At 25.8% G+C, this 14,669-nt stretch overlaps 1 protein-coding gene across 1 annotated transcript; it reads right to left on the bottom strand.

The window, feature by feature from the left end:
• Nucleotides 1-716: 716 nt before the first annotated feature.
• LOC135120847 (GMP synthase [glutamine-hydrolyzing]-like) lies at nt 717-11,546 on the bottom strand. Its single transcript, XM_064045167.1, has 15 exons — nt 11,475-11,546; nt 11,163-11,331; nt 10,863-11,099; nt 10,541-10,657; nt 9,706-9,776; nt 8,018-8,140; nt 7,636-7,729; nt 6,460-6,572; nt 5,711-5,918; nt 5,373-5,517; nt 4,142-4,221; nt 3,930-4,073; nt 1,768-1,889; nt 890-1,076; nt 717-815 (listed from the first exon to the last, which is right to left on the bottom strand). Exons 1-15 carry the CDS (start codon nt 11,544-11,546, stop codon nt 754-756), a joined length of 1,944 nt encoding a protein of 647 aa, XP_063901237.1. The 3' UTR covers nt 717-753.
• Between the last annotated feature and the right edge of the window lie 3,123 nt (nt 11,547-14,669).

Below are 14,669 nucleotides of genomic sequence, written 5' to 3'. Positions count from 1 at the left end.
CAGTGGCCATAGTGCTTTCGGCTAACTTACAAATAACTGGGATTAAAAGTACTATCTTCTCATGTTTTACCAGGAATTTATACTTTCTTACATGGTGTTATTACCTAGTAAGTGCTATATAGATGGCGTCGGTCCAAGTCTATTTCTATATTTGAGGGACTATAACATATATTATCTTGCTATTACTATATTCTTTGGTTCTTGAGCCTTAAGAACCGGAGCCTCAATAGTTTTTACCAAAAACTTATTAGTAATGAGCTCCTTTTTACAAGCAAAGCAGCTTGCATTTTTGCTTCTTTCTCATGCATAATTATCACCACGCTTAAGTGGTATTGTTCTCCTATATATCTATCTATATCTTTAACTTTATACAATTGTATTTAGTCAGTATTTATTCCCTTTACCAGGTGAAAAAAATTGTTTGCTAACCATATCAACCAGTACTGTGTAAAATTTAATACTGATCTCTACAAACTACCTAAAAGAACTTTGTTTGTACGCTTTTCTAGCTTATTAACAACAGAACTAATAGCATACGAGCGCCTTATGAAAATTAGAGTAAGTAAAGATGTGAGAAAATACCAACGCAGCGTAATTGTCTAGTAACTTACTTAGCCTTTGACCTCTTAAAGGCTTTATTAAAAGTCAACCTACACAAATACTAAATACAAAGCTTTCACAATGCATATTAAACAAAATAAAGCGTAGAGTGTAGCACTTGTTTGAGAACTAACAAACAACAGTCCGAGGCAGTTATTCCCATTCTGTCGTCCCTGGGGGTTTTGCAGTTAAATCGTAAAGCACGCGAGAGATACCTGATTATTTGTTATAAGTTATAATCAACATGTCTCCTTAAAAATTTTAATAAAGGCTAATTATTTAATCGCACCGTCCTGTTTAGAAATTTTGTTAATCATCTCCTCAAGCGAACTTTCTGGCAAATGTTTTCCAGGGACTGCAGGGACACCAGTCATAAAGTCTTTCGTGATAAAAGTACGAATCACAACGCTCCGCTTCACAGTGGGTTTTGCTTGGTGGCCTTCATCGAAGTCTATAGGAACCAGAATTACTGGAACCTTTCAAAAAAAAAGATTAACTTATTAACTTAATAACATTATAATAATTAAAATAATAAGTATAATAATAAAGAGTAGTTAAAGCTCTTGACAAAAAAAAGAATACATTTTCTTTATAGCAGTACTACAATATATAGTAAAGTAGATTATAAAAAACTTTTAAACAAATGCAGCAATAAATATTATTGTATTCCAAAATTATAATTATATTTATTTTAATAACAACTGTATAAATATGTAAAATCTAATTAAATAAAAATATTAATTCAATAATACTAGTATATGTTAAGTGTAAACAATAAATAATTCCAAGTAATAGATAATAAGCACTTTACTAAATAGAGTTCGTTTTGATTGGGTAAAAACACAACAATCAAAACCACTGAAAAAATTATTATGAATATATATTAGTACCTAAGAATAAGCAATAAATATTTAAGTAAATAGTATTACAAGTAAGAGTTAGCAAATATAACAAATATAATTTATAGATAATTAAATTTAAGTTAAAAAAACAAATTACAGTAGTTTTGAAGTTTAATAAAAAAATTATACCAAAAATATATTATAGCTATTTTAATACAAAGGTAAAAATTTTATCCATAATTACTATAACTTTTTTATATTTTATATACTGGTTTAAATTTCCTATAATATTATATATAATATATTAACATTAATCATTATAAACCTGGCTAAGTGTTGTAAGAAGTTTATGATTATAAAGAATTTCCGTCACCACGGCATCCGCCTCGCGAAGTTGAGCTACAACCGAAGGCGTAAGTGTCGTGGGAGTAACAGAATTAATAGTTTCTATAAACGGGAAAAAATAAAGATATAGAAATATAATATACTAATTGTGTTAAGTTTGTAAGTTATCAATAACTATAACTCTGTGAAATAGTTTTAATAGTACATCAAAGTTTAATTTAATTTTTAAAAAAAAAAAAACTGTAGTAGTTTTGAAAATTGTGATATAAGATAGTTACCACCGTAATTTAATTGGTAATATTAAACTTTATAAATATCTTGCAATTAAATTTAATATTATATATAGAAATGCCTTTCAAATACTAGTAAATTTAATTTAAAATATAAAAAATATATTATATTACAAAAAGATAAATATTAGAAAATGTTATATATATAACAGGTATAGTTATAAGGATAATATTTTTAACGGTAAAAAGCACAATTCATAAATACATAATATTCATAGTATAAAAAACAAACAATATTTTATATATAATATAGTATAACAAAAATAATTAGGTCAGTTTAGTTATAAGATCGTCGTTCATAATAAAATATATAATATTAATTATTATGACGTATATATATATAAATATAATATTCTTGATTATATAATAATAAAGAATTTTATTAATAAAAAAATTAAAATTTTTATGACATAACATACAAAAATGTTTAATAACAGTGTTAATCTATATAAAAGTGTAATAATAGCCTTAATATATTACATAATAAACAAAATTTTCCAAAAAAAATTATAAAATAGTCTTTAATACAACACGGAAATTATATATTAAGTATTTCAATTATAGTTATACTCTAGATGACAAAATGTTCCAAGCAAGCACGTTATTAAAAAAAATTTGTAATTTTCAGCAAAAAAATTTTATGCACAAACAAAGAAATTTGAAATATAATGGCATATCTTTTATTTAATTCGAAAATGAGTAATATTAAAGAAATAATACTAAAATATAATATTGTGTAACGTAAAAAATAAATCTAAAAAGTTTTAGTCTCATGATAATAAAAAAGGGAATATAGTAAAGTTTCTAAATAGTATTAAAATTTTGGTAGTTTCTAATAAGTATGTCTAAATGATTAAGCACTAATGAAACGGTGTAATATATTATGTACGAGATAATAATATAGATATTACATCAACGTGAAAAAAAAAGCATTTTTGTTATAATAATAAATAAGATGAGTAAATAAAAGTTTAAAAATCAGTATATAAATAAAAGTAAAGAGGAAATATATAAAAGTGTGGATAAGTTTAATAATTATAAAAAGAACGTAAAAGTATATAAAATTATAAAGCATCAATAATAAAAAAATGATGGTTTTAAAAGTAACTGAAACTATAAAAAATGCGAAGGAACTTTAATAAACATTGGAATAATCATAATGTAAATATTAGAAGTAAATGAAGCTTAAAATTTTGTTAACATACAGTTGCCCGTGATAATAAATAGAAAAAAGTAAATATTATTACAAAATATGAGAATAAGTAATATTAATAACAAATTCTACAAAATATATAAAAAAAGTATTGAAAATAAAAAAAAGAAAAGTTTAACGTTGCATTAAAATATGTATATAGTAAAGAGATATACAAGAAAAGTAAAAAAGTATAAATTGAAAATAATAGATTTGAGTATAGAATAAAATAATATGATGCGAGAGAAGTCGATTTTTTTAAACATTAATTTTTTATTATAATTACTTATATAAAGTAAATATTATAAGGAAAAGAAAGTTTGTAAATTATAAAAATTTCTTGTGGGTTGAGAGGGGAATTAGATCATATGCTGTAGTATCTTAAGAGCTCCAACTATACTTATTTAATTTAGAAAAAATTCGTAATATTTCCATTTTTTACTTTAAGTAAATGTGTAAACTAATCAACAGAAAAAAAGCTGCGGATAAAGTTTTTTTAAATATAGATAAAATGGAAAGTTTGCTTATTACCAGTTTAATAACTTTACGATTGTCTCAATAAGATAAACGAATTCGCACAGTTAAAATAAAAGCACAGAGAAAGTTTATAAAAATGTAAAAAAGTAAAGGGAAAAAAGTAGTGATATCAATTATAATAACTCTTGACGCCCTCACGGAAAACAAACACTACGCGATTGATATTATGACAAATTTTAGGAATGAGTTTCGCTAGTTCAAAAAGAAAGGGCCAATTTGGGATCTCACATGAGAGAGCAGCTACATAACTGTAAGTTCGGTTGTCGCCTTTATAAAATATGATATGAAAATAACATTAATATTAGTAATAAAAATAATAGTTATAGTAACAAAACCTTGCACCCCCACACTTTTAATAGGAAGTAGAGTAGAAGAGATTAGCTGCTGGCTTGCTAATAAACGAGTAGAGTGTTCTCTGTTTAATTTAATGACATAAATATATGTATACTACTAAAAGTTTATAAATTTAATTACAAGTATAATGATAGAAGTCTCATATTTAAAAAGTATGAAACCTAAAATTTACGTCACACTGTTAATGTATAATTTGTTTAGTGGCAAATGTACTTATTAGTTGATTGCCTAAAAAGGGTCTACGTCAAGAAGTTTCCTTTTTTAAATTAAACAGAAAGTTGGAGTACTTATAATTCATTAGAAATTTTTTTTAGCATTTATTAATACAGTAGCAATAATGAAATCAGATAATTATAGTCGGTAAAATAACCATTTTTTTATAAAATATAAGTACTCAACGTTTATTTAAAACTTTGTAAAAGATAAAAAAATTTAGATAAGTAGATAGCAAGAAGTAAAAAACTTAATATATAAAATTAAAGAAACCAACTTTTATTTGTATCGCTCTGCTTTAAAATTTTCTATAAAAAAGTTTCTTATTCATTTTATAAATGACCAAATTTTAAAAGTTTTCTGAAATCGTAATTAGATGATTGCAGTTAAAAGCGGATTAATCCAATTTTTAGTTATAGAGAAGTTATAGATAGCAGAAGATTTTATAAAATAATAACATATATAAACAAGTAACCTTTTTAGTAAAAAACAAGGTAAAAATATCTAAACTTTTGATATTCAAGTAACTTTTGTTACAAAATATACCAAAGTTAAGGTTTTCTTTAACTTTTACTTCTAAAATACTGAAATTGAATTACTCATTATACTTTTGGTTTCTATGAAAAAATTAATTATGCTGTAGACAAAATTTTATTATTGAGTCAGTCACGATATATTTTTTTTTAAAAAATGCAAAAAATTCACTATTGCTATTTGCAACTTCTTAAGCAATGCTCGTAAATCAAGCAGATTACAGAAAGCAGTGTGCTTAAATTTTACTTTAAATTATCTAAAACTTCAAAAATAATGTTGGAAAAACCATATTTGAAAAAAAATATTTAATAAAAACTTTTACATTATATTCTTTATAATAGATCTTAAGCGACTTTTATAATAAGTGAAAAACTCCTATAATTGAAACTTTAAAATTTTCTTCTGTTAGTTTTTTAACATTTCTGTTTAACCTGGCTTGTTTTAATAATAAATATTGTAACAAACCTAACGAAATCGCAAAGTAGCTGGTTGGTCCTCTCAAAAACTTCAGTTATAAGAGGCTCATCACAGCAAATTATCCGAACAGCCAATCCAGGGCCAGGAAACGGATGCCTTTGGAGAAGTGGTTCCGGCAGTCCCAATTCAAGACCTTTATAAAAAACAGAATTTATATTTATAATAAAAATAATTTTGAGTAAAAGATAGTAATTAATATAACTAGTAGTATACCACTTCGTTCAATTATAATAAAAATAGACCATTGTTAATACTTAACACGACCGACACATTATTCAACAATCAAGACCATTCCCACCAATACAAAACGATTTAAAGCAGCCAACCAAGTTGTTTCACTTCGTCCTTATGGTAGTCCTTCAGGGGCTCTATGGTGCTGCCCCGCGATCTCAAAATTCGAACCAGATCCGAATCATTGTGATGCGTCTTCACTTTAGTGGCGTGCTGGCTCAAAGTAATTGACGCGCTTTCAATAAGGTCAGTGCGTAACGTTCCTTGAGCAAGAAAAACTTCATCCGCAAGAATATTGTATTCCTAATGAGAACGTTATTTAAAAAGTTTTTAAAAAGATGATTAGCCTTTGAAAAAAATTATAAAAAGTTTGCTAAAACATAAATTACCATGTGTTAAAAAAGTTTAAATAATAATTTCGCAATGTATAAAATTATAAGTAATAAATAGTTAATAGAAGTTCGTTCAACATCACTAAAAGTGCTTATTAATAAAACATTTGAATTATTTAATAAAAATTTCAAAAATTACTGTTTTTATTAAATTCCGCATTGGTAAGAGAATTCAAAAGATAGCTCAAAAAATGGGAAAAAGAAAAAAGATGCACACGTGATTGCCCAAAGATACAAAACTGCATGCTTCGCGCGAGGGCTATATATAGAACCAAACACGTGCTAATGTTAAATGCAATAATTCATCATTATACCGTGTTTGTACGGATATCTACATATAATTGCATTACTTTATATAAACTATTAACAAATTTTTTCCTTTTCTTTACTTTTTAACATAAAAATTTAAATATTTATATAAAAAGAAAAAAATTTTATGTATAAAATTTAACTTCAAGAGCGTTCTGAGCCACAATCATAAATGTATCGCCGATAACTTTTCTCTTTTCTTCTGGATCATAAAGTTCACACAGTTTGGGCGTTTCATATTGGTACTCCCCGTTTTCTGTATTTAAATAAAAAGAAATTTCAGGAAAAAAAATAGTTAGTAATAGTGTCCACGAGATGTGAAATTATTCATATTATACATTAAAATATAGATGTGTTATATGTAATATAGAGAAAAAAATTAATATAAATATAATGAGGAAGGAGTGTATTAGCTATAAGCAAGAGTAATAATATCAGTATAAATAACTCAAAAATCCTAAAATATATAAAAGATTTTATTATTAGTAGATACATAGCTACAATACTATGGACAAGTCTAGAAGGAATCATTGTATTAATCGTTAATAATAATAACGTAAATAAACAATAAATATTACATTTAAAATTTAAAACTACTAAAAAATAACTTGTTTTTAAAATAATATAAATATAATAGTAAATAAGAACTGTTGTCAAAAAAAAGATAATATATAATGAATAGTAAAAATTATATATTCTAAAATCCATTTTATAATTGTTACAATAGTAATAACAAAGTTTCTATTAAATAATGCATACATAAAGAAAAATATTAATTACACTAATATAAATGAATTGATGTATTACGCTAGATATATATAAAAAAGTCATAATAAATTTATAGTAAAGAAATAGAGAAAGATACATAACTGTCAAAAAAAATAAAAAAATTAACATAATAATAAATAAAATAAAATTATTTTTACTTATAAATAGTAACGTTAATAGTAAACAAATAAAATTATTTTTACTTATAAATAGTAACGTTAATAGTAAACAAATAAAATAAAATTAAATATACCACTAATATTATAAAAAAAATAAAACTGAATATATATTATTAATTGAAAAATACTTTATAAATCATTGTGGATATGAAAACAAAGAGATACAATGTATTTAAAGGAAGTAAAAATATACAGTAAACAACCTAAATAAATAATCTAAATTTTATTATGTAAGAAAAATATAATAAACAAATTATAAGAATGAATGGTATTATTACTACGTCCCATGTGCTGATATAAAATAAAAAATTAACATTAACAGAAAAGTAACAGGAAACGATTAAATAATTAACAAAACAATCTAAGTTTCACTTATGAAAGTTCTTCCGTTGAAAAACTTGTCTGAAGCGTCGACGACTCTCAAGTTAAGACCAATATGGGCTAAGGATTCCTCAACTAACTTGCTCTAAACAAGTGTTTATAACAATAACTGATTATCAAGTAATGCTTAATAAATTATTAAAGAACGCAAAAAATTTTTAACCAATTAGGTGGAAACAAAGTTTACTTTATACACTTTTTTATCAATACTTTGTTATATTTCTCTCTCATTACAGCTAACAGAGCTATGAACAAATTTATTCTTTTATTTTTTTAAATTAATTTTTTCATTTTACAAGCAAAAATTTTAAAGCTACTTAAAAAGTATAGTTATAAATAGTATAACAATATTTATAAATAATGTGTTATATACTTCATTCAGGCGCATGAATCCATTATTAATATGAAGCGCGCAGATTTGCTGAGGCCCTAACGCTTTATAAAGCAAAGCAGCGCAGACTGACGAATCCACCCCCCCACTCACAAGAACCAAAACCTAACAAAAGTTATAAATTAAAAATAAATTTATTAAAAATAAATTTTAAAATTATTACTTAAGCCAAACTAAATTATAGCTAATATATATAGTGTATATAGATTATTTAAAATCATGTAAAGAACTTCGGTAAAAAATTTATAAATATAAAATTTATTGTATATTTTTATAAAAAAAATTAACAACTTAAAAACCAATATTTTTATAAATTTTTTTAATGAAAATAATATTAAAATAGCAAATATAATAAACAAGTTTACAATTCGAAAAGTGTTTTAAAAAGAAAATTAAAAGTTCCTATTATAAAAAAAGTCGTTATACGGATGGTAATATTAATTGAATATAAAGTAGAAAAAGTGGGAAAGTAGTGAATATCTTTTAAAGAGTATTAATGATAATGATAATTGAAGTTATTAATATTAATACTTCAGTAAAAATAAATACAATAAAATGTAACTTAAGCAAGAAAAAATAAAAGGTGTATCAAAAATTTATTAATATAAGCTAAAAAAACAGACTTTACTACAAAAAAATAAAATAAATATAAAGCAGAAATGGAAAATATTATGCAGGTAAAAGTATTTTGTTTTACTAAAAAAATAATTATAATAAATTTTTTTTTTAATTTATTTTAAAATATAATTATTTCTTTTAATTTAAAAACAGCATTATTAATATAATTTAAAAGTATTAATTGATTATTATTTTACACAAATATTAATAACTTAACTTTTATATTTTACTTTAATTAGATTTTTAATAATACCTTCATGTTATTCCCTATTCATTCTTTTAACAGGTAATAATAAATAACATTAACAGAGATAATAACAACACTTTGTATTATTAAATTATATTTCACTTTATATGAATAAAAATAATAGATATAATATATAAAATGCTCGTCATTCACCATTAAATTTATAAAAAATTTTAATATTTTTGAATTAATTAAAATAATAATTAATAATATATTATTAATTCATAAGCACCATTCAGGTTATTAATTATTTTTTTTACTTATTTTAAATTATAAGAAAACTTTGTTATTATAAATTTCAATTTTAAAATTATAAATTTCTTTAGTAATAATATAATAAAACTTTTATGCCATTCTTGATCACATAAGTATATTGCTGACAATGACAATCAGAGTACAAATTTTCAATGCTAATTTTGATAATTTTTTATATAATTTTAATGATAATAACAAGTACAATACTAACAATAAATTTACTTCACCCAATATACTGTTAAAATAATATATTATAATAGGTAATATTCATTTTAATACTTATAAAGAACATTAATTTTTCTCTATATTAATTATATTTGAAGTCTAAAAAGTTTAACTTTTTAAAATATTTCTATATTAATAATTTTATAATTGAATTTAAAAAAAATTTTATAAGTACTTTAAAAGTTTCAAAATTTTAAGCAATATTAACTTTATTTCTTTTAATGCTTACCGTTATATTTATAAACATTGACATTATTACTATTATTTTGTTCTACTATAATTTATCAAATTAAATTATTCATAAGAATATTATGAATGAATGTACTTTTTTATTGCCTACTGTTTTTCTTATTTCAGCAATACAGATCTCTTCTCTTGACTCAATCGTATAGTTCGCTTATAATTATTGATGTTAAACACATTAAGAGTAAAGATAGAATAACAATATAATTGCTTGCGCAAAGCCCTCCCCTCCAAACTTACTTTTTATATACAATTAACACTAAATTTATATGATATTTAATAGTTCATCCAATATTTTAATTGTACTTTTCTTTGTAAATTTTTTCCCCACAGTTTATGTTATCTCATAAAATTTAGAAAAATAATATTAAATAAAAACAATGTTAACTAAAATGCACTTTCTACAAAATAATTCAGATGAAAGTTCACTTCGTTAAATCTAATTCCTTAAACTTTGGTTTTTAAATTACTGCCGACAAGATTGTTCTCAATCAACATTAATAAAAAAAATAAGCTAAAATATTTCTGTTATTTGAAAATATAAATATGTCGTAGGTGTATTAGTGGTCAGCTTCCACATAAAAGTATAATATCGTAGAATAACACATTTCTATTTGTGGTGTTTTTTTTAAAAATCAAACTTGTAAATTTACATTAGTTAGAATTTAGTATAATATTATTATAGTAATTAATCATATAATAAAAATATTTTTTTAAAAAAGGACTTGACGGCATTAGAATATTGATAACTACCAACATTTATAGCAAAACGCTGCATATATAATTAAATAAGTATACATTTAATTCCCAACTTATACAACTCTGTATTAGTAAAGTATTTTAACCAATAACTTGTAAATCTTTGTAAAATATTATAAATAATAATTAAAAAAAATATTAGGTAATAAAAATTGTACCTGGACAGTTAGAAATCTTAATAAGAAAATTGTAAAACATCTGTGAACCGTTAGTGGTTAAATCAACTTCAGGATGAAATTGAACACCAAAAATTTTGTGGTCAGTATTTTCAATGGCTTCAAAAAAATTTAAATAAAAATAGTTATTCTTCTTTAACATGTATTTTTTAAATTAAATAAAATTAAGTCAAATTTTTATAGAAAAATTGAAGACAATTTTTTTTTAAAAAAACTCCACAAAGCACTTAACAAATAAAAATATCATTAGAATAGTATTAATAAAATAAGTATAATAAACTAACTATTAATTTAAAATGAATACCTGCAATAAAGTGGTCAGAGGTGGCAATACTTTTAAAAGTTGGAGCTACTACTCCAATAGAGTCACCGTGGGTTAACAAAACTTCTTGTTGGCTATGAAGGCCTGTAAAAAGCAGGGATTGTGGATCTACCGTTATGTACTGTTGCCCATCTTCGCGAATGTTATGTCGTTCCACGGTACCCCCAAAATAAAGATTGATCAGTTGCATTCCATAACAAATACCAAAAATTGGGATTTCTGGTGGTAAAAAATTAGTTTTTTACGCATAAAACACCAAAGTATAAAAAAAGTAAATTAAACTGCTTTTTAATATTCTTTCGTCACATCTTGGAGAATCCTTCTCGTAGACGCTACCAGGGCCTCCAGAAATAATAATAGCACAATATTTATCTTTAATTTCTTCTAGAGGAGTGGAAAGAGGAATAATTTCACTGCGAACTTTTATTTCACGTATTTTTTTATCAATAATCTATATTTTTATGAAAAAATACTTAGGCCAATTTATAAAGATTATTTCAAAAAAAAAAAAACAGATAAATTAGTGCTAATTTAACTATTTAATACTCTTAAGTATTAAATAAGAAAACTTTAATTAGTTAATTAGCCCTAAACCTTAGAATATTGAGACCCCGCATCGAGTATAGCTACTAAACCGGTGTCAGTTAAAGAATTTTTAATTGCCATGTAGAACTCTTAAAACTTTAAAAATTAATTCTATAAAGTGATGAACAACGGCCCAGAAGGATATTTCAAAAACATGGTATCACGTGCTAGAGAAGATCAGTCACTAAATTGCGTTGAACCAGTCTTTAACCATTCGTTAGGGGGGTTGGCACCGTTTTAGTGTTTCTATCCTTACTATATGTCGTTATATTAGAATTTTTCGAAATAATTTTGCTTGTTAAATGTATGTATTCTGATAAAAATATAAATTTAGCCTTTTTTTTTTTAAAAAAACGTAGCCGTTATCCAAGACTAGCTTAATAACCTTATCTCACAATTAACTTGAAGACAAAACTATCGAGCAGTGAATTAATATGTTCACTGTAAGTCACAAAAGTGTAAAAAGCAGTAAAGAAAATTTTTTATTAAAAATTTTTAAAAAAAAAAAAATTGGGAAAAACAGATATAAAGGTAAGTATCATACGCGCGAATTCTCGAGCTGTAATTTAAGCTCTCGTCCACTGGTCAAGAGCAATTAGTAACAACCCGTGATAGTTTTACTCTACCTGAGGTTTTCAGTAAAACGAAATGAAAAATAAGAATTGAGTTCTAAACACAGCTATAAGAATTTGAAAGTTCATTAGCTTGTAACGTAGAACTATATGTAATTTCTTCTTTTTAATTTGTTTCATTTTACCGTAAAAACTCAATTAATGGAAGGTAACCATTATCGCGATTGCTTTAAAGCGAAAAAAAAGAGTTGCACTTAAGATATTTTGCTCACATACTTAAATATAAGTGATTTTAAAAACTTAGCAGCTAGTAGGGCGCTTATATTAAGACAAATATATGTGGGATGTACCTGTAGTAAAACAAAAAAATATTTAATGAGAAATAAAATATCAAGCTCAATCTGTTTAATTGGAAATCTTAATATTTAGGACGCACACCGCTGTGCGAAGAAGAATAAAAAACTTTTTTTATGTTTTCTTAAGTTAGATAGACAAGTTCGACAAAACACTAGGGCTAATTGTCTTCAGACCATATTTTCTCGAGCTGAGATACACTGAAACCTCAAACTTATTAGCCTTGATGCGTTCTGATAAAATTACAACAAAATCCATCTTTTTAAATTAAACAGTGAAATGTAATTACAATTTAATAATATAAAGAATTTGGCCCCTTATTTTGTAAAATTTGAGTCAATAAACATGAATTAGGTTTATGAACATTGCGCCTCTTCTATTTGTCGGTTATAACTACATATAACAATTTCTTACTATCAAATTACTAGATTGGCAACTATTAAGTGTATAACCTCACATGCAGCACTAGCATATGTCCTGATAAAACATAAAATACCCGTGGTCAGATCACGAACCCACGCTGATTGGCATGATTTTATTAGGACCCTAAATTTGTAATTTTAGGATCACGTCTCAAAAGCGTTTATAAAAAATTAACGGTCGTAGCATCTTGTATGTCGATAAAGCTTGTGACAAAGGTTCAAAATAGCATCATTTTTAAAATAATTATGTGGCAAATCTATTCAAATTTTTGGGCGAGATTTAGATACGCGCAACCATCTAAGCCCGGAAAGAGAGTCGGCATCAATGGGAATCAAACCCATGAGCTTGAGTTTGCGCGTTAATGCTCATAACCGCTGAACTACGACGACAACTCTCGATCTCGGTAGTATGAAGACTAACTTATTAAGTTACCTCATACACATTAAAATATCTTTTCTCCGTGAAGGAACTTTTCCAATAAAAAAAAACTCAGAGAAAGCTGTAAAAAGCAAGCAAGCTGGAGACACACTCCCCCCACTTTTTATCTCCATCCATGATACCCCCACATCTATTAATATCTTTAAAAGTCTTTAAGCAAATTCCACAGCAATAATTTTTAGTACAAAGTCAGCCCCTTAAGCAAGAAAGTATCAACCATTTTTAGGAAATTTGAGAAGTGGTTTGGCATATAGCAATTTAAAGGTTATGCTGCAAAGCCATGCCCACACCGCCTGCATTCTTAGCAAAATGTAGTAGAAGGAGAGGAGGAGCATCCATGTAAAATACAAAATGTACCAAATGTGGAACTAACATAGAAAAAAGGGGTTAACGAACATAAAGCAAAGGTTTTAAGAAAAGCTTTTTGTTTCTTTTTGAGCAAAAAAGTATACTGAGCGATAAATCACCAGTTAAACCGGTACCAATTGAGTGACCGCCATTGCTAATCCACTACAAATTTAACTAAACAACTTCCTTCCATGACGCTCTGAGTTCGTCCACAACTTCAAAAAATTTACGACGGGACTATTTATTCGAATACTGCCAAAGAGTTCTTTACTCATAGTTCAGTTAGTAACCTTAATTTAATAAAGCGTAAACTTTTGATCAATAAAGAAAAAGATGTACATTGACTTTTAAATCAAGGTAAGCCATATATTGAGATCACTCGTGAATGTGGTGTCAGTGGGGCATCTCTCAGCTCAAATTTCAGTGTGATTTAAATCGTCCTTTCAATGAATCTGGACTTCCAAAGATCATGAATAACCGGGATGTAGATCGACTTGGTCGACAAGTAACATCGGGTGCGATCGTATCTGCACAGAAAGCTTCGAAACTTATATAGACCTGTTGTAACCACCGTATCGAGGGCATTGCATTTTGTGGTCTAAACGCGAATAAAAAGTTAATTAATCCGCTTTAACAAACCGTCACAAGCGACTATAATTTGAAGTTTGTTAAGAAGAACGAAAAATTCGTCCGTTCATGACTAGTAAAAAAATTATTTTTATGGCGAGAACAAAATTAATCGATGTGGTTCAGAGGGTATTAGAGGACGTTAGAAGCGCTCCGGTGATAATCGAATATTTGGTCACGATTTGGTCCTATATAAGATATAAGGGGGTTAGATTTTCGGAAAAAATGAACGGGAGAATCACGGCAAACACGTATTTAGACATTATTAAGGATGACCTGCCCAGAACATTCGATTGGTATGACCTTAATCTTGATGAAATGTACTGCCTGTCACACTGCACTATCGACGCGAGCATGGCTCCAAATACAGTAATTCCCAGTGCTAGCCCGACTCCGCAATCTCTTGAGATCTTTATGAATGGGGAATTTAGATTAGGAATAG

The sequence above is a fragment of the Zophobas morio genome, unplaced genomic scaffold, assembly GCF_036711695.1.
Source record: "Zophobas morio isolate AGI-343-1 ecotype UQ-CSIRO unplaced genomic scaffold, CSIRO_AGI_Zmor_V1 ptg000428l, whole genome shotgun sequence".
Lineage (NCBI taxonomy): Eukaryota > Metazoa > Arthropoda > Insecta > Coleoptera > Tenebrionidae > Zophobas > Zophobas morio.
Note: the sequence above shows the minus strand (reverse complement) of the source record. Positions and strands in the feature narration are given on the sequence as shown.